We start from the raw sequence: 20,646 nt of genomic DNA, 5'->3' as shown, positions 1-20,646 counted from the left end.
ACTTCAGAAGCACTCACACTTTGAATGATCAATAAAATACTTAGCACCCCCATCCCTCCTATATAGTACCAGGTCACAAGTTTTACTCATCAAAGAATGCCAAAACACTATGCCAAAATATTTCCATGAAAGACTTGGAAAACTCTAAGATTTGACAAACATGGGTAAAGATACTAAGTTGGTTTTGGAGATACATGTAAGCTTACATGTAGATGGTTCAGAAGTTACGAAGATTTGAAAATATTGGTAATTAAGCAACAGCCTTGGGTAGGGTACCAAAACATAATTCGTGGAAACACTCTTATATGAAAGACTGGCCCCACAAACATGGGTAAAAGAGACAAAAGTCTTTTGTAATATGGTATGTAATGTAATATGACTATAATGGCTGAGAAGTTATCTACACTTGTAATTTTGGCAATGTGCACCGGGTTTTGGTTGGGGGTACCCCCGAATGGACCCTAGAAGCCCTTCAACACTGTTGAAGACACTTTCATATGAAAGATTGACTCAACAAACATGGGTAAAGACACCAAGTTTGTTGCAAAGTAGGAAGAAGGCGAAATGGGAAGAAGGCGAAATAATACAAAGGCGGGGCGGGTAAAGGCGAGATAGGATGAAGGCGAATTAGGACAAAGGTAAATTAAGACAAGGTGAAATAAGAGAAGGCAGATTAAGACAATGGCAAACTGAGACGAAGGCAAGAATGGATAAGGCAACTTGTGATAAGGCAAGATAAAACAGAGGCAAAATATCATAAGGCGAAAAATGAAAAGGCGAAAAAAGACAAAGGCGAGATAGAATAAGGCGGATTGAGAAGAGGCAAAATTGGAAAAGGCGAAATAGGAGAAGGCGAAATGTATATTTTTTAAAGGCAAAATGGGAAAAGGCGAAAAAAGACAAGGCGAAATGGGCATGAACCAGCCGATCATGTATGCGTAAGGCGACCAGCAGCGCTACTAAAATCAATAGCGGCAACGATAGAACTACAATGCAGACGATAGCAACCACGGGTGATAGCGCGACCGACCGCAAATATGACAAAGTTTGACTGACAAACGATCGTTCCTTAGTGCATTTGGTGTGGAAGTTGGATCTTTTTGATAGACTTTGACCAATTTTCGCACAACACTATTACTCTCTCGCCAAATCATGGCAATTATTCAAATTGAATTCGCAAAATCTTTAGCCAGGCATTGTTTACATTCGTCACTCATGTGCAGCATTCGCAAAAATGCGAACGGGCGCGCCAACCCTGTCAGTTGCATGAGCTACTCCAAGTAAACTACTTGAGTAAGCAAGTGGGGTAATTGGGCCTGTCTTCAAGGGAGCCCTACCAAAGTCAGAAGAGTCCTGATGCTCCCCCAAGTACATGAGGTAGCCTACTCTGTGTGTCTCTTGGGTAGGTATGCCTATGTAGGGCCATATGAAAGTCTTTCAGTTCTGCCCATCTTTAAGAGTACCGGGAGCTCTTCAGGAGTCCGAAGAGTCTCTCTACCGTCCCAGGCACATGAGGTACTCGAAGTCTATGTGAAACAGGGATGACAGCAGGGAGCACTGTCATTGGTAGAGCTTCTGTCTCGACCTGGTTTCGAAGAAAGCAATGGAGACAATATCCATGGTACTGGGTACAATCTAATGGTGTCTTGCAATAGAGAGAGCTGCTTTGTCGATGCATCCATGAAGACAGTCACAACCTGTCCTTGCAGAGACTACGTTGCAAGGTTGTGTCATTGAGTCGGGACTCTGAAACAATTACCCTCTGCCAGCTGGTTATCTGGTCAGGTTGGGAAGACCTTGACACAACCTAAAAAATACACCAAGGTTACCACTAATAAACTTTGGAGACGACAGGACGGCCTACGTAACAACCAACCTCTTCCAGCTGGTTATTTGGTCAGGGGAAGACATTGACACAACCTTCAAAGGGTCCTTTAGCTGTACACGACTGCACGGGTGATACAAGACAACTGATTTGGTTGTACCATGGTAATCATCTCACAAGGACAGACAAAGGAACAACGAATCTCTGCCAGCTGGTTATCTGATCTCACGAGACTGGTGGTACTCATATCTACCTGACAACTGATTTGGCCTGGCTGTGACCATTTCATCTCTCTCACCTTGTCAACACAGTGGAGCAGCCGCAAGGCTATTTCGGCCTGACTGTGACTGTCTCATCTCTCTCACCATGTTGCAAACACGGTGGAGCAGCCAAGGCTATTTCGGCCTGGCTGTGACTGTCTCATCTCACTCACCATATTGTAAACACGGTGGAGCAGCCAAGACTAGTTCGGCCTGACAGTGACTGTCTCATCTCACGCACCGTATTGACAACACGGTGGAGCAGCATGGACAGATACGGCCTGGCTGTGACTGTCTCACCTCACGATCTTGAAATTGAAGTAGTTCTCGTTGGCGGAAATCAAAATCACTGTTCTGGTGACCAGGACGGTGTGGTTGACTTGCTTGGGAGTTATGCTTCATTCAGAAGACTATGTTATCAAATCATGAAAACATCATCCGGCAAGGCTACTAGTTCAAGCTTTCCAGATATCTATTTTGTATGTTCCATGTACGCATATAAGCTATGTTTTACCTTGGAGTATTACTCCAAGGTTTTACTATGTCCATGTATACTTATGTTTCTCCTGTAACATAAACGGTATTAGATGAATGAATAAATAGTCCACCAGGATTTACCGTCTTGACTTGAAATACATGTATGGGTATTGTCCAACTCCGTATTTTGACGCATCAGCAGTAGCCCCCCCCCCCCCGGTTCAGCAGTTCAATGTTCTCATGACGTGACGAGCGCGGAAATTGCAGATTTGTTCCTTCGGGCATTTCTACCTTTCAGTGTTAATTCATCAAATAACTTTTGTTCAAATAACTTGAGTTGTCAGAGCGGGATATTTGGGCCTGTCTTCAATTGTTCATCACTCACTCAATTTGCCACCAGGGACCTTGCTTGCTGTCAATGGTTGTGATTTCAAGATTGTTCAGAAGCAATATCACAACCAGACAGGACTAGGGACAATATCACAACCATACAGGACTAGGGACAATATCACAACCAGACAGGACTAGGGACAATATCACAACCAGACAGGACTTGGGACAATATCACAACCAGACAGGACTAGGGACAATATCACAACAAGACAGGACTAGGGACAATATCACAACCAGACAGGACTAGGGACAATATCACAACAAGACAGGACTAGGGACAATATCACAACCAGACAGGACTAGGGACAATATCACAACCAGACAGGACTAGGGACAATATCACAACCAGACAGGACTAGGGACAATATCACAACCAGACAGGACTAGGAACAATATCACAACCAGACAGGACTAGGGACAATATCACAACCAGACAGGACTAGGGACAATATCACAACCAGACAGGACTAGGGACAATATCACAACAAGACAGGACTAGGAACAATATCACAACCAGACAGGACTAGGGACAATATCACAACCAGACAGGACTAGGGACAATATCACAACAAGACAGGACTTGGGACAATATCACAACCAGACAGGACTAGGGACAATATCACAACCAGACAGGACTAGGGACAATATCACAACAAGACAGGACTTGGGACAATATCACAACCAGACCAAAGGCAATGTCTGTCCGACGCTGGGTGATATGAATAAAGAGTAGTAAATGCTCTAAAACTCCATGTACATTTACACTTGACCTTTCTGTACAAAATTGAAGTAAAAGCATTTGCTAGCCTTTATTCATATCACCCAATGTGTCACAGCTAGAACTCACCAAAGAGAAAGTCGGTCCTCAGCCATTTCTAGGCTAGGCCTACGCTGTATAGTCATTGGACAAGATGGTTCATTTCTGCCCAAGTCACTCAGGTGCTCATGGACCAAACAGCGAGTTTATGAGGTCTGCATGTATCTCAGTTATCTCAGCTCAAGACGTTTCTGTCTTCAGCATGGGCTTCCATCAGATGTCTTTTGTCCCTGCCACACAAGGCTGATTGAGTGCTTTCCACCTGGATGCAGTCTATAAGCCTCAACTGCCCACAGATTCTGATCTTGAGTCGGTGTGAGGCTTCAGTTTTGTCCAACGACTGCCTTTAGAAGTATCACATGACAGAGAGGCTGATGGTGCTTCATAAACAAAAGACAAGACTGAATTTCTTAGTGTAAAAGGTATGAAAATTTATTATGAATGGTACTTGTCCTCTGAAAAACTGCTCCTTTCTTCATGTAATTCTCAAAAATGCTGATTTACAGTTATATCTGATTGGGGTATACATCAAGTAAATGAAAAACTGCCAGGCCTATTGTGCTCACCTGGATCAGAGATGTCTGTAGGAGTGGAATTCAAGTAATTAGGCCTAAGCCTATCGGTTGGGAAACTATCAAAATGTTATTCAGATACTTGTAAACAATTAGATTAGTTTCACAGGCGAATGAGATTAGATTGTCTCAATAAATGATTGAGTCAACAATAGTTACAAGTAGGCTCAGTTTATCAAACACCTGTGAAGTGCTCCAATCTTCATTATGCCTTATCTGTGGCGCATATCCGGTCGACTCACATCTGACAAGTTTTAAAACTCTACTAATCTATATATTAACCCCTTCCAGCCTGGTAATTTCAATACTGAAGCTCCAAAATCGAATTGGATTTCAGCCTGGATTTCAGCCTGGATTTACCATAAATCCTTGTAGGATAAAGTTCAAGGATTCTACATAAGGAATTCAGGCAAATCATGGTTGAGACCAAATTTACAACATGATTCAAAGTTACATACGTAACAACGAAAGCAATATTAAATAAATACCAGCTGCATTCCTAATAAACCATTCTGATGTTAGAGGGAGCCACGCATTACTGCTCATTCTGGTACACACAGCCCTGGACAGAGGCAGACCATTGTAATTGGTCACAATTTTGACCAGAACGGACCAACACACATAGCACTTAGTTATCAATGTTGCAATGGCATCTAAAATCTGATTGTGGTGCATGGTTACGATGGGTGCTTTGCTCTCATATGCACTGCTTTGACCAAAATGGCAGCTTGCACCAAAAGGAGTGTGTCAGGTACAATATGACTATAGACCCTACATTTATCTATTTTCCTTAATTAGTGGAAAACCATGAATATGAAGAAGATAATTCTTCAAGCTTTATTTAGAATGTCACTCTCTACTGGCCTCTCCTAAAGTTCCATTGGAATCATTGCTTCAACAGAATTATTGGGACATAGTCGGTGCTACTGAAAACTGTAGCAAAACAAACTAACCTCGAGTCAATGATGCAGATGGTGTTCCTTCAGATCCCAGCCGATACAGCTGAAATTATTGAGATATTTTTTAAAAAGACTAATTTTTTAAAAACCATGCCCCCTAAAAACTAACGTGTAGCTATTTTTCATTGTATATTTTGAACACTTCCAAAACGGGAAGACTTCCCAAGTGAGAATACTTCCCAGATTGGAATATTTAAAACAGATTTACGTTACAACCTTTACATATCAAAGACTGCCACACATAGAAATCAAATCGGGTCTTATTGTCACAGTAAAAAAACTTCAAATTTTTTCCCACCATCTATAATTTTTAAAAATGTGCTGCACCTATCGCACCGATTTTATCTCCTATGTGTGGCAGGCTTTTTACACTAACTGAACTTTCAATATATACAAAAGTGCTACAAGCTATACATTATAAATTAAATATTATAGATACAACAGATAAATTCAATTGATTTAATTCTCTCATGGCAGACTTATGCAAGTATCAATGAGTGCCTAGAACTACCCCTGCTAATGCCCTAACAATGCTCGGGATGTTTTGGAAGGCGTCCCATAGCTTCTATTGCATCTCGATCATGAGGATATGCATTGCAATGGGAGTTTTATACCTTGACACGTCTCACGGCGAGGAGTGATAACTTCTGTCTGTCACAATTGGATTTCGTAGCTTTTACCACAATATCTAGAGGTCTTGCTTAAAGTGTGTTATATCCATGAGGAGGGGATGTACAAGACACACACTGACATGTGCATAAATTGATTGTATGACCTCTGACCCCAAGATGCAGAGTCACAATTATCCTGAATACAGGTTGCGTAGTCAGTGTTTAGTATTGTGCATATTCTGTAACTCTCGTGTGATACTTACGGTAAATACAACAGATGTATTCTTGCACAAAATGATATGAATTAAAAACGATATCAGGCACATATTCTTCACTCTAATAAATCAGGATCCATTTATGTTGATATAAGACATTCCTTAGCAAGTTACTGTCATAGAAAATGTCTTCTTGACAGGTATGTATACCATGCAGGCAAATCATGCATTTTGTGAAATACTTGATTTCAAAGTCACATCTTGAACTTCAAGGCATCAGGCCTTACTTAGCTGCCCAGGGATCGAAACCGAAACAGCATCCCCCACACACTGTTTTCTTTGTAAAATCACTTCATAAACAAATGAAAATTCAAAAGTAAAAACAAAATCTGTTCAGGTCACATGACAACATTTCTCAAGCAAGTCGACCCCCCAAAAATAACAAATACACCCCACAACCATGCCGCAATCACCTTTGCTTGTAAAAGACAACTGTCATTTTGTCGAAGTGACTCAACCATTCCATAAAGTTATACGTCCAACTTACATGGACTGATCTCGTTGCGGCATCAGCCACTAGAAGGCTACGTCGATAGCCCTCGTCTCCTCCGCTGAGCATTTAGCTGTGAACAAGAGAAAAGAAACTTATCCTTGCTATGTTGTCTTATACACCTCCCGCCTGAATTATGTAATTTTGTTATTTTTTATGTGTCTCATAAGCCTAATGAGGCTGGCTTTTCTTTTAAAGGTGACACTTTAATAAACAAATAAATAATATATATACACGTATACACCTCCCTTTGAGCAGAAAACTATCAGCTATCGTGAGGGGGTTCTCCTCGACATAAATCCCAAAGGGGGCACCACTAAAGCAAAGATGATTTGCTCATGATGCAGAGGGTCACTTGGTTTTATTCAATGGTAGAAACCTAGAAATAAAACTTAACAAAAATCATCTTAAAATAATCCAAATTGCAAACAAAATAAATCTGAGTCAAGTTCCCCTTGAAAACAAAAAATGGTTGTCGTCATGTGTCCGATTCTCTTAATAAATTAAAAATGATTTTCAATTTGGATAAACGTGTTTACCGCTAAGTTTTAATTATGTATACTCCTTACAGCCGACTGGAGAATACTGAGTGAATGTTAAAGGGACTATGTGCAGAAGCCAAGCAGGCCACATTAGATTGCATGACATCATACAGAGATTGACAGAGCAAAAGTGACAGATGATCCAATGCAGTAGTCAAGCTTTAATAATCAGCACCAAAGTTAACTTCCTTTTGTTGGATTTTGTAACTAATTCAAATTCAAATTATTATTGTAGTACGGGATGATGCTTGAGCTTTAAAGGAAACATTGTACAAGATTATGCAATAATATTTCTTACCACAATAATTGTAATGAAAATGCCTGCACTGCACATGTAGTTTGTCATAAGTAAAAAACTTAGAATACGTTATTATTAATCCACCTAAAATTTCAATGGCATTGTAAATAAAAACTTCCCTATTATTTCTGGAAGACTTTTAGGAAGGAAAAACACATGTCTGATTATGAGTTTGACAATGTTTTGTAGGCCAAGATAATCTACATTTAGCAGGCGGAATTCACTCAATTCAGTTGGCGACAATCCCTACAAACAAAATCAAACCGCGTCACATCTCCAATACATCATTGTATCATTCAAACTTTGAAATCAATTCAAGGTAAATTCTCCCAGCAGTTGAAAATGATGAAAAAAACTGAGCTGCACGCTTGAAAACCTGATGGCACTGTATCTAACAATCTCAACTTTTCCACTGAATTCTTCATCAGCAAGAAGGTTATAACTGCGGTTGAGAGTATAAGGCATGGGAGTGTTCAGTTGAATCATCGTTACTCGAAGTGCAGCTGTCAGTGCAGGAGTCACTTAGTGAAAAATTGTCTAAATATGGATCACGCATGACCCCTGCCTTAACCCTCGAGTCGGGTACATCATCGTCTTTTCCTAAAATCGTCTTACACCTGTCGTCAAAACTCATACTTAGCTGATTGAAAATCTCCTCGGAGAGACTACTCGCATGGCTCATGTCACTTTCATTTCCATCTTTCCTGATAGGTGGCAGCACTAATTCAGTATCGACGATTTTCTTTGATCGCTGTGACTTGTTCCTAGCACCCTCTGTAGTCAGTAGAGATTTTCTCCGTGGCACTTCAGGCTGTTTATCACTAGGGGACCGACCTTTGACCGGAGGTCCTTGTGATTTCCCTGCAGTACCTTTAGGGGGCGCCCAAAGTGGTGTATCCACAACCCTCTTATCCTTTGCACTCACAGGCAAACGACTCTGTTTAGCAGTGGGTGATGTTTTCTGTGGTGATTTTGGATCAGTTTTTTTATCAGAGAGTTTAAGCGCCACGTCAGGTTTTTTCATTTCAGTTTTTCTCTTTAACTCCGCACGTTTCTTAATCTCCGTTTTTTGTTTACGTTCTGATTTTCTCTCTGTGGGTATTGGGGGTAATGGTATATCTTGATGCCTAGGCACAATATCAGGGGTCTGCAATGGGGGCTCTGGTGAGGTCTGAGGAGGGGAGGAGCTAGAGGAGGCATTGGTACTAATACTAGCAGCAGGACTGCTACTATTCGTCGCGTTAGAACCAGCGTCAGACTTTTTGGAACTTTTAGGTATACGACTGTCTATTCTTGCAACTTGTCGCTTTGGTGACCCACCACTAGGTGTCGGCACAGGTTTAAGAGGCGTTTCCTGAACTTTATCAGCAATAGTCTTCTTACCCTTCGGAGCAGTTCGAGCAGTTTTAGCCGATTGACTCCGAAGCAAATGAGAATCAAGCACATCAGTCTCAGACTTGTCTTTTTTCACAAACACTTTCGTGGCGCTGGATTTCCTAACCTTAACCGAAGAACTTTTACGCACATTTGAACCATCTTTAGGGCCAAACTGGGGACTTCCGGGCCTCTCTAAACTCCCCTTTGACCCCTTCCCTCCATCTCCACGAATATCCGGCGTACTGAGTGCAATCGCTTTCTCCAACTCGGTCATCTTTGGCTGATTCACACACGTCTCAGAACTCGTACTCGCAATCGGCGGAACCAATTCCGTCGTTATCGGTGCACTTGCCCGTCGCTTCGAGCCATTTAAACCCTTGAAACCAAACCGTAACTTTGGCTTGGTATCCTTGGCCTTTTTCTCCTCCTTGGCTTTCTTATCCAATTCCTTACCAAGTTTTAAACTCTCTTTCGCGTCCTTCTTATTATCCAACGACAGTGATTTTAATCGACTAAAGGCCGTCATTTTCTCTCTACCTGTTTTCTTTGTCTCCTTCGCCTCAGTCTTTTCCGAAATTGGGCTTAATCTAGGATCCACTTGTTCAGGTGACCACTTCAACCGCTGACACCCACCACCGGGCAAAACCAAATCCCGTGGAATACCTGGCAGAGGCATTTCCTTTGGCACATGATCTGGTGCGATATTTTCCCGATTGCTAACGTCCGTAATCCCATGGTCTCCATCGGGAGATATTGGTGACCCAGGGTTCGATCCGTTTTCAATCTCATCCAGGTATTTTTTCAAGAAGTTGAAATGAGACAACGCTTTCTTTTCTGCATCCTCGTACCTATTGAAGAATGTCTTGAAATCAACATGGGGACGAGTGTGGACAGCATGGCGTACAACAGCTCGTTTACCTGCAAGTATAAGAATTACGTTCTTAAAGGGACAGTATAGTTTAGTTACATGTATACTGTAACTAAAAACCTTTGAAATTAAATTGAGATTGAGTTTTCTCCAAATTATTGACATTTATGGCCAGAAATGTTTGGGGATGTACTTGAACTCTTAGTGAATTTATTAACCAAATAATTTGTGATATCTTAAAATTGAAACTGGACTTTTTTAACCACTTTCAATGGACAGCTGTGATGAGATTGCAGATATTGAGTGACGGACAGTTGTTGCACGTGAAGACTAGTTCCTCCTGATCTCACGAGATGGCAGCACGATACAATAAAACAATCTTCAGCGCATCATGCTGAAAAAATGCCCGAGTTAGCCAAGGTATGTTATGTGAAACCTAATCTAACAATATTTCCATTACTTCTTCTAGATCCAGGCCCGATAAAGCAAGGGAGGCTGCCAATCACGAGAGCTGCAAGAGTCAAGGAGCACAGTGCAACGAGCATCCTGCTTTCTGATTGATACCCCACGGAAGCAGAAGGTTTGCCTGCTGATGAAACCTGCATTGAAATGAAGTGAGCCAGCCAAAGAGTTGAAAACTGCAACCTCATTTTTTCAGTGCTATGGTTCCAACTCAATCAAACATACCCTTCTTCTTCTGACGACGACGTCTTGGCATCTTGCCAGCAATTTCTCTCATTTCTGGGTCATTCCCGATAATGAAGTCGTCATCATCCGAGTCGGTTCCTACAATGGCATCAAGTATGTTGTCTCGTGTCTGAAGAGAGATACGAATATTTATAAGACGGTGAAACAACAAATGCGGAGCCTTCTTCACCGTTATTCTGAGGCCTTTCTGGCAACTGCCTCAAGTTGTCACAAGTCTGAAGAGGAAATATGAATATTCATGAGACGTGAGATGAGAAAAATGAATATTGGAATAAATTGTGTCTTTCACCTAAAAAGAGTTTCTCTACATTCTGTTTTTTTCTTGTTATCTGATATTAATTAGTCTGGCTTCTAAAGCGGGTAGAAACCATGTGCACCAAATAAAGATTACAATGAGAACCGTTGGACCGAAGGGGCTGTAGCAAAATTAAAGCGAAGCCAAAATCAGCCTGACCTAATCTTTGTACGAGATGGACGACATTAAAGAAACGTTAGCTGACTCATCAAGTTTCAAATTGATGATTTTGGCTGCACAGACCGAGAGCAATGTTGTGCTTGTTGACTTTTCATTTCGTACGATCGATATCATTCCACGTCTCCTCGTGATTGCTGGGCAGCATTGGCAGAAATACTAATCATGCAAGAAAAATTGCGTCTTAAGCATGTCGAGCAAATATAGAAAGGGTACTTTAACAGTTGTTGCGGAATCGTTTTTAGATTCAATTTGTTCAAGAATTGATCAAAGATGGCAATCTTTGGAGAGCTTGTCTTGAATTCTACAAAATGAGCATGAATGATATGGGGCCAGAGCATTTTGAATCTGATATGAATATTTCAATATTCAGTGGGGGCGAGGAATGATGTTTCGATATTAGGATATACAATGAATTACGGTGGCTGATATCTAAGTCAATACCGCCAGCTCAGTTAATAGTTGTCGAAATAGCAGATTAAGCTACCCAAATTAGCATAGCCAAACGAACACATGATGGCAGTCAGTTTTTTCTGCAAAATACAAACTTGTGACTTTTTAATTGGCGGATGTTTAAAATACATCTATTTATAGTCGCGATTAGTGTAACAAGTAGTACCAAGGGAGGAAAATGACAATTAATCATCGCCAAACTCCGGGGAACAAAAATAGAGCCAGTATGTACATAGGAGGTCTATCAATAAACGTAAATAATTCAGTAATCGCATTAACCTATATGGATGAGAGTAATTTTATTATGTCTTCATATTGGCAAGCTGAGTCTTGTGCAGAGAGAGTATGTTAGAAGTATTTCATCAAATGCGTGAAGTATGTACCCACAATGCACTGAGGGGAGTAAATCGGCCCAAACGACCAACAAAGCTACGTGAGTGATGAGGCTAATGGCGTATTCAATCTGCAGTCACGTCGTTATTCTCATCATGGAAAATCCCAAATGGTTCTGACGACTTTCTAAAAGTGCCCAAAAGGTTCCAAGATGACATCACAGACAAAGCCATATACTTTAAGAGCTTTTTTGCGCTCACCCCCCCATCCCCCCCCAGACAATGAGAACACCAAGTCTAATTTCGTTGTTCTCAATTAATGATACATGGTCTCCTTGGAGATGTTTGTTGATAACTTGTCAGCACTTCTTATCATACAGATCAGTAATTGTTTACTTAATTAATGTAACCCCTTCAGCGCCATGCCAGAAATTTTCTGACAACTTTCAAATCTATCAAAAGCATCTCCATCATTCTGTCATAGAGGAGTGGTCGTTATATTGACAGGCTGGTGATAACAGTGCATGTTCGGTTCCTGGATTATCAACATCCAAAAAGACAGAGTGTCTACTGCAAAACTGGCCCTCCGTACAGGAACTTTGCGTTATGGTGCCAGCCCTGCTATAAATAACACACATCTTACTTTAATTTGGCGACGTTTGAGTCGATCGGATAGGAAAATAAGCTAACCCAAGGCCACAACCACTCACGCTGGAATACGAAAATCAGCAGGGAATCTTGAATTATATTCTCATAAAAGATAAAACACTTCTTTCGCTTCAACTAATGAACCGTTTGGCATTTTCATTCCTCGATCACAGCACCTGTTCCTGGCTTAATGGATGGCAAACTACAGACCACATCTGTAGATTATTGATACCAATATATCAACAGGTACAAAAAGAAAAAGAGAAACTAAGTTTTTTGCGTTATTGGAATATCAACACATTGAACTGGTCTTGTTTTGCCAGTTGGTAAATAACGATCAGTGCTACTAAAAAAAACAACTTACTGCGTAAGTTGACGAGACGTTCGGTCACAAAAGAAGAAGAAGAAGAGGTATACCCAATGACCCGCTTGTTATTACAATGTGGAATTTCACATAAATAATGTGCATTTTGAGATTAAGTTTAGTGTTGCTATCTGAGGCCGAGGCTGAGAACACTTCTGTCATGTCTGTATGCTTTTTTTACGAAGTGACCCGCTCATGATTATGGTATATAAGTTCACATGCTCATTGTGCATTTTTACCTTGGGCTGAGACACCTGTTTGTACTTCTCTGACGAGCTGATACTCTTCGACCGATTATGCCTCTCCTCTCTGTCTGCATGGTGGCGCTGCTTACCCTCAAGAATGTCCTTAACCCTTTGCGCCTTATCCGTTGCCCCGAACGCGTCAGAATTTGGGAGTGATGTGTGCCGCGTACGCTTATACTTCTTGTCAACCCCGTGCCCAGGTTCCCCAGCAAATGGATCATCATGGAAGTCACTTGCCTGATACCCTGATGTGTGATTCCGCGATTGCGCATCGCTCATGATCCGGACCTTTTTAGACTTCTTCCTTGGCGCCTGGGGATTGTACTCCGGTTCGCCGGGTATGAATTCCCCATCGCTGTCCTCCTCCGGCTTATAACTGTGGCGGCGGCGGGAATCGACAATGTTCTTCCGCCAGCCTGCCACATCTGCGTAAGATATTTCACTGAACATAGCTGCTTGCGTACATCACAAGTGATTTCAATTCGTGGAACAGGGCAGTTCCAAGGACTGGCAAGATAATGAACACATACAGGCAGATTTTGATGATTTCAATCCAACTGAGTCGGCGTACGGCAATTGAAATCTTCCTCCACTTCTGCTGTGAAAGTAGAATTTCCATGTTTGACATCTCAGGGGTCAAGTTCTTAGTAGATCTAAATCCGAGTGTCAGAATTTGATTTCACTGGTACCGTTAGCATCAAATTTAGCATCACTGGATGCCAAGTTTTTCAAGTTCCTCCCCTGACACTTCCATCTGAAAATGTCAGCATTGACATCATCACTGCTATACTAAGTTATATGGGACCAGGCATTGTCATCAAATTTATTTCAGTTTATTTGATCTTAATCCTCCATAATCTGGACTCTGCCATAAAATGATATATTGACACTAATAGGTCGATTTGTTGCAACGTCCTGGGATGTAGCCCACAGCCTCTTGTAATTTCTCATTTTAATCATCATGAAAAGTCATAATCTGCATGAATCACTAAATATCCAATACTGCAAATGTCAACAAGTTTCATTTTTTGAAAACTGCCATCCATTTCTGGAACAATCCATCAAGAATTACTGATAAACTCTGCAATATTTATATCCTCGGTGACATGTCAAGTCAGCTCAATTGATCTGTTGCCGTATCTATAATCCGGCAACTTGCTTAATCCGTTCATAAACATAATCCTCAATTAACATAATCCGACGATTTTAAGTCACGCACCGCAAGTGCATGAATCAGCTAAGCTCTAACAAGGATTCAAAGTTCTGTGAGCTGTTATCACAAAATCGGAACTCGATATTTGATACATTCAAAGCTGCCCCTCAACAATGACCGTTAATGACAAGGTCAGATTTGATGTCTGTAGATATTGGCATATCAGAAGAACCTCTATTACTTCAAGGAACAGTGACACCTTAGCTGCAAAACTTCAAAGTCTCGCTGTGATTTTTACTAGCCAAAAATGCAAAGATTGAGCCAGTCAACTGTCTCTGTATCAGATGTTTATCAATGTTTATCCAAACTTCCCCACATGAACACCTCTGTAAACTGGTGGGATTTAAATCCCGCTTTTAACAGGTGGAGTTTTAGCATCGTGGAAGTTGATTCAAAACAGGAAACTACTTTGACAGAGATTGGATTGCTTATCCACATCAACAGAAGTGCATTCACCTCGAGTTTTGGGAAGGTATGAAAAGCGTACACATACGACTTCAGCACTTGACATCACGCTGTCTAAACCGATTGCGCTAAGTTAGTCTGTAATGTTTCTATTGCTTACCAACTGAGAGAAGAAGACTCATTTAGGTTTCCTCAGAGTAACAAATTCAACTTTTTTGACATCAAGCTAGGAAAACCGAAAGTGACCAGTACGTACTTCACCATTCCGAATAAGGTTTTTCTGAGACACTGGCGGAGCATAGCTTCCACAGTGTTACACCGAAGACGATTATGTCAAGAAAGGAGAGAGACTTGGTCCTGGTTTTGTAGCTGAGAAATATCACAACTTTCCAATTTACACTTCACTTCTGGATGAACGACCTAAAGTAGTGGACTTCAAACCTTCAGATTCATAGCTGTGATAACAATCAAATCAAAATGTGCACCAAAATGAACAATTTAACACAACCAAAGCATTCGGTCCCGACTTGATTAAATTGCATATCCATATATGAATTTCCACAAAGCCAGCATAAGCACTGATGACTACCACGATGAATGCACTATCAACTACATCGAGCTCTGCTCTGTGCTATCCATATCTCAATTAAACCACCACCATTCCGAATCAAAATTTCCACAAATATGATAAAGAGCTACATGACTTGTCAAACCATTCAGCCCTGAGTTGATTAAATTGTACGTCTGCATATAAATTCAGAAAGCCACCATAAACGTCGACGATCACCGTCATTAATTCGCTGTGCATTGCAGACTAGTATCAGGCCACACTCTCACGACATTAAACCACCATCATTGCCAGTGAGCATATGGCGTATACCCACTCTATTGATCCAACGAGTTAGAGATACCCGGTCAGAATCATTCAATGTTCTGCTCTCGACATCTGGCGGGGCAACGTGGGAATGGATTTCGTTTTTCGATTCGATTCGTTAGCAAGTCAAGTGTGTGTGCGCTGCGAGTATAGTGCCAGGAAGATTAACAACACTGCTGTTGTATTGATTAAAAGATAGGGGGAGCAACCTAAACTAAGTTCAAGCACTAACATTGATTGGAGTAGTGGTGACTTCTTCTAATCATGTGTTTTGTTAAGTGATCATGAATGTAGGTTCAATTCCTGTACCCTAACTTTTAACCTTGGTCAGGACACTGAGCTCCAATTGTCATCGTCACATGTTTGTGAGTGTAAGCAGGGCTGGCAGCAACAACGGGGCAAGCAATCAAAATGGAAACGTTTCATTCCACAAAAAGGAAACGTCGCTTGTCGACCAAATAAGAACATTCCTTCAATTCGTCTCATCAACACAATCGCACTAATTGAAAGATTCCACAATGAAATGTTCCGGAAAGCAGCTAATCTACAACATCCTCTAACAAGGCCAGAAGTATTAAGAAAGAATTGCAAAACATTTCAATGACATTTACACGTGAGAATGAGTAAAAACATCAACACGGCTGCCTGTCCGAACAGCATGATCTGACAGATTATTGAAATAGACCTATCGACAGAATGCTCCTGGTAACCTCAAATCCACACACCATCGGATAAAGCACAAACAGCAATCTCTTCCGATATGAGATAAACCACAGGAAAAGAAACTTTTGACACAAGATCAATCAGTTGAATAACATTAAGCAAGGTCATCATAATCCCATCCAATACCACACTCAGAGACCGCCTGTCATCCAGCAGCACCACTGTCAATATGTGCCTAGAAGCACTCAAGCTAAACCACAGATTATCGAGATAGACAGCCAGAATCAATTTGACAGAACATCTGGTCTGTAATCAATTGCGTGCATTCGATCCAAGTGCCATATAGAAGTCAGAATCCCTGGTATAATACGGAAAGCACCACAGCTCTACACATTGATGAAGCCTTAGAGTTACACTGGTTACTCTAAGATGAAGCCTACAGATTGCTAGGCTAATATTCCACGGCTGAAGTCTATCATATACCATGGCTCGCTACAGTGCTAATGCTAGCACAGCGCTACTGCGCTAACATTCATTGAACAGGCTCTCGAAGGAGCTGTGGCATAGTCCATTACTATCACAAGGGGAGGAAGATGGTTTTCAATAACCAGCAGGATTGGAGTAGAAAGGAGTATCTGTCACAAGAAAACATGTTTGGGGTGCAATTGCCCAATGAAAAGATGGGTGTTTTAAACCAAGAAGACAATTTGCCAGATTACTAAGGGTTCTGTGGAGTGAGTTATATGAGTGTATCACTCGATAGGATTTTAGCAACTGTTTCTGAAGTCTCGCATTCTATTCCCTTTGCCATTTGATTATCTATTAAATGACTTGGTGAATAGCATTCCGCGACGTTACTATTTATAGCTCACAAGGTCATTTGAATAAGATATTGATGACGTTTTAGTCACGTGACAGTCGGACATCGACACTTATTTCTACGCATTTGAGCTTATTTCAAAGTCAATTATCTTTGACCCTGCATTGTTTTTAGCATGAATGATACCATAGAGTCAGAGAGAGAAATATTCAGAATAATTATGTAGTATTTCCAACACTCGGACATGTGCCAGATTGAATCTAACTGCCCTAGTTAGAAAGCCTGAATCCATTACGAAACCGCATGTTTGTCCGACATTGCCTGTAATTCAGCGATGGGGAAATAGAGGGCAGCAGCTGCAGTGACCTCATTATCGCGGAATGCTATTGAAGGAAGTTGAAATAAACGTGACATTTCTGCGGCAACCTGGTGGGGAGTCGGGGAGTGAGCGATCTCAAGCAACTGCCATCTATGAGATAAATGTTCAACTCAACATCAAAAGCCCATTAGAATTGATTAAGATGCCGCACACATCTTCCATTCTGTGTAACAGGATGAATTCAAAACCCACTTGATAAACTCATCCACAATCTAACCCCAACAGTCGCGAAATGGCTTCAGCTAGAATCTTGCTAAGATTCTTAGCAAAGTTGCAGGATACATCTGAGAAAGGAAGTACTAGTTACCATAGTAACCACTAGCCCCACAGTTTCAGGAGATGAATGAACAGTTCCATTAGTGGAGATGGATTGGCAACATTATCACCCCTTAAAGCGAACTGGAACCGCCGAGCGATTTATTCAACTTTTCGACTTTCACCGCCCGAGAAAGTCAAACTTCCAACTTCCTATTCGAGTTCAGATTTGTAGCTCCGCCCCCAGTGCCCGAGCATGCGCAGTTCAATTTGTTATTATTGAGAATCATGTGAGAATCACGTGAGTCATGCGATCGTTCATTCATGAATTTTCGTAGTAAATTCCATAGTAGTGACGTCACTGAATGATTGACAGCTAGGCGCCATGTTTCATTCATGCCTCGTTCTGATCACCCGATACGCGGGAAATGAAAACGAGGTCATACGAACTGGCTTGGCGGTTCCAGTTCGCTTTAAAGTCCCAGTACACCTGTCAGGTTGACTTTTGAAAGGTACATTAGTATTGCCGTCAGATTCCCACTCAAGGCCCACATCACAAATGCAATTCCGGTAATTCAGATAAAGGAGTTTTCGTTCTGCAGGAGGTGGAAGTCTGGTGTGTGTTATTGGGGCCCCAGTATAACAGAGAATTTCCCTAGAAAAAGCTGCAAACAATAATACACTGACTGGATCATCTGAAATCAAATGAAGTATCTTGTAAGCTATCACAATGTGGTGCAAGGGTGGAATAAAAGATACAGTGAACCAATAAACACCCTAGGATAGAGGAATTGAAATCGGACTTGTTGAAATAGGCCCACAGATGTGACAATTGGTGTCAAGAGATTCGAGATATTGAAAGGTGACAACAGTTTCTTACCTCAGGATCCATGAATTCGGTTGTCTCATTTTCCGTGTGCTCATCATTCTCCTTAAGTTCCATTTCCAGTTCCATATCAAAGTAACGCGGCTCCGAACCCTCACGGATGTTCATTGGCTGAAAGCTCATCCAATCGAATTCATCGGATGCATCAAAGGCAGCAGTGTCGTCGTGAATTTCATCATAAAGAGGTACGATGTCGTCGTCCATCCAGACGTATTTGTCCGACGATGCATCAGAGTCAAGTAGTGATGCCGTACTAACGTCTAAAGAACTTAAACTTGAACTCAAGTTTGAGACAGCGAATTCGGGCCAGCTTACAGAATTTTCGTCATTATTGTCGACATTGTCACATTTTTCTGCTTCGCAGTCCATGCTATTGAGACTAGATAAACTTTTCTGAAGGTCGTCAACAGTTTTTGAAAGGTCAGCAATCTGTTGCGAAATTTCGTCAATTTCCTCCTCATCTCCTCCTAATCGCGAGCAGTTCGGGTCCGAGTTAGTTTTCCACGGGAGATTTTTCAATGAGGCGAGTGACCCGTTCATGGTGACTCTGTGTAATTTATCAAGACTGGCAGCAGCACTAAGATTGCATGGCGTACTGCGGTTTGATTCGCGGTCCACTTGACACAGACTGTAAAAGTCACGTTTAAAATGCGTGTCAATCGGGAGCAAGGCTTCCGTACTCAAAGTCAAAGACGTGTCAATCTCTTGTAAATTATCGACAGTTAGTTTCGGTTGGCTGCCGTAGGAGCAAGGACGCGCTTTACACCCCTCTACGTTCCATGCGGACATGTTCACACCATCGGCTAGAGGATTTTGCGACACATGATGATAATCCTTAACTGCCATGCACCCTGGACTGATAAGATCTGGAAGAACGTCCCTTTGACAGAACACAGAATGAGCTTCTAAATTTTGTGAGTTATGAACTATTTTCATATTTTGAGTTTCTTTGCCTTGTTTTGGTGAAGGAATCCGAGTTTGTGGCAGCACTGCGTTAAATTTCGGTATCTTTGACCGCGATATTTCTCTAGTCTCTTCCTCCTTTAGTTCCTGAGTGTTCACATACACAACGCCCTCTTTTGGAAGTTTTGAAACCTGCCCGTTGAGTTTGTTAATCGGCGAAAGATTGGGCATAGAAAGTTTTGACGACGTACGTTTTGGTACAGGAGGTGGCACCTTTTTCTTTGGCGACTGCACAGAGCTTTTACTACTTTGAAGTGAACTTCGACTTGGCCCATTCTGATCTTTTGATGGCAGCGTCTTCGAGGGTGAGCGTCTCTCAGCTGACAGAGACGAGGTCCTACAAGGGGCAGTTGGCCTAGTCCGAGATGAAAGCGAGGACGCGCTCGGCACTGGTGACCTTGGTGACCTTGGAGGTGAATTAGCAAGAATCACATTGGGGTCTAGTTTATCCAGTTTCATCCTAGGTGGCACTATAGGTCGTTTTTTCGGCAGGAGCTTAGGCCCTATTGGCGTTGGTGGTGCAAACTGGTCGCTACTTTTCGGCAGGTCTTTAAACGATGCTGGCAAAGAGTGACGTTCTGCTCTGACATTGACCTCTGGCTGCTTGACCACTGGCTTCATGACCTCTGACCTTCGCTTGGTTGGTGGACTGAGAAGCTGGAAAGCAAAAATGTTACAATGAAGACATCATGATTAGAGAAGAAAACTGACCAAAGGACACCACCCTGACCACGAAAAACTCTGTGGCGGAAGGCTTTAAGAAGGCAGACTTCGTTACTGAAAACGTCACTGAAAGTTCTCATTGTATTTTTACACAAGAGCACGAAAATAAACTAACCTTTTTTGCTACCTCCATGGTTTTCGTGGGGTCCCACTGCGGCAGTTGTACCGGCATGTGAACAAGGTGGTTCTTACGCCATAATTCAACGTAGTTTATTGACGCGTCGACATCACTGTCGGAATCACTGGAGAGCAGCAAGACATTCTGAAATAGGAAACAGACAACATGAAAGCTTGATACTCCGACTGTTTCAGATCTCGCTGAAGGCCTACAAAATGCCTAGGCCTTCTCACATTTGCTGTGCAGGCAACGTGTACTTTTTGTTTGTAAGTTATGCTTGATTGGTGAACACATGTGTAATGCCTTTTAGATGAAGATGAATCCAGGAACTTATATGCGAGAGGGGGAACATCTGATGGGT

The 20,646-nt window shown here is 41.7% G+C and overlaps 1 protein-coding gene across 3 annotated transcripts in view; it reads right to left on the bottom strand.

Moving 5' to 3' along the window:
- Positions 1–4,184: 4,184 nt before the first annotated feature.
- Positions 4,185–20,646, bottom strand: part of LOC135500027 (uncharacterized) — a 53,262-nt gene continuing 36,800 nt past the window's right edge. For all 3 annotated transcript variants that reach the window (XM_064791178.1, XM_064791175.1, XM_064791176.1), the window contains exons 8-11: positions 20,283–20,429; positions 18,476–20,101; positions 10,452–10,581; positions 4,185–9,814 (exon numbers count right to left, since the gene is read on the bottom strand). In XM_064791178.1, coding sequence (XP_064647248.1) covers positions 7,956–9,814; positions 10,452–10,581; positions 18,476–20,101; positions 20,283–20,429 — 3,762 coding nt within the window. In that variant the 3' untranslated portion in view covers positions 4,185–7,955. The remainder of the gene's footprint in view (positions 9,815–10,451; positions 10,582–18,475; positions 20,102–20,282; positions 20,430–20,646) is intronic.

The sequence above is a fragment of the Lineus longissimus genome, chromosome 15 (genome assembly GCF_910592395.1).
Source record: "Lineus longissimus chromosome 15, tnLinLong1.2, whole genome shotgun sequence".
NCBI lineage: Eukaryota > Metazoa > Nemertea > Pilidiophora > Heteronemertea > Lineidae > Lineus > Lineus longissimus.
Note: the sequence above shows the minus strand (reverse complement) of the source record. Positions and strands in the feature narration are given on the sequence as shown.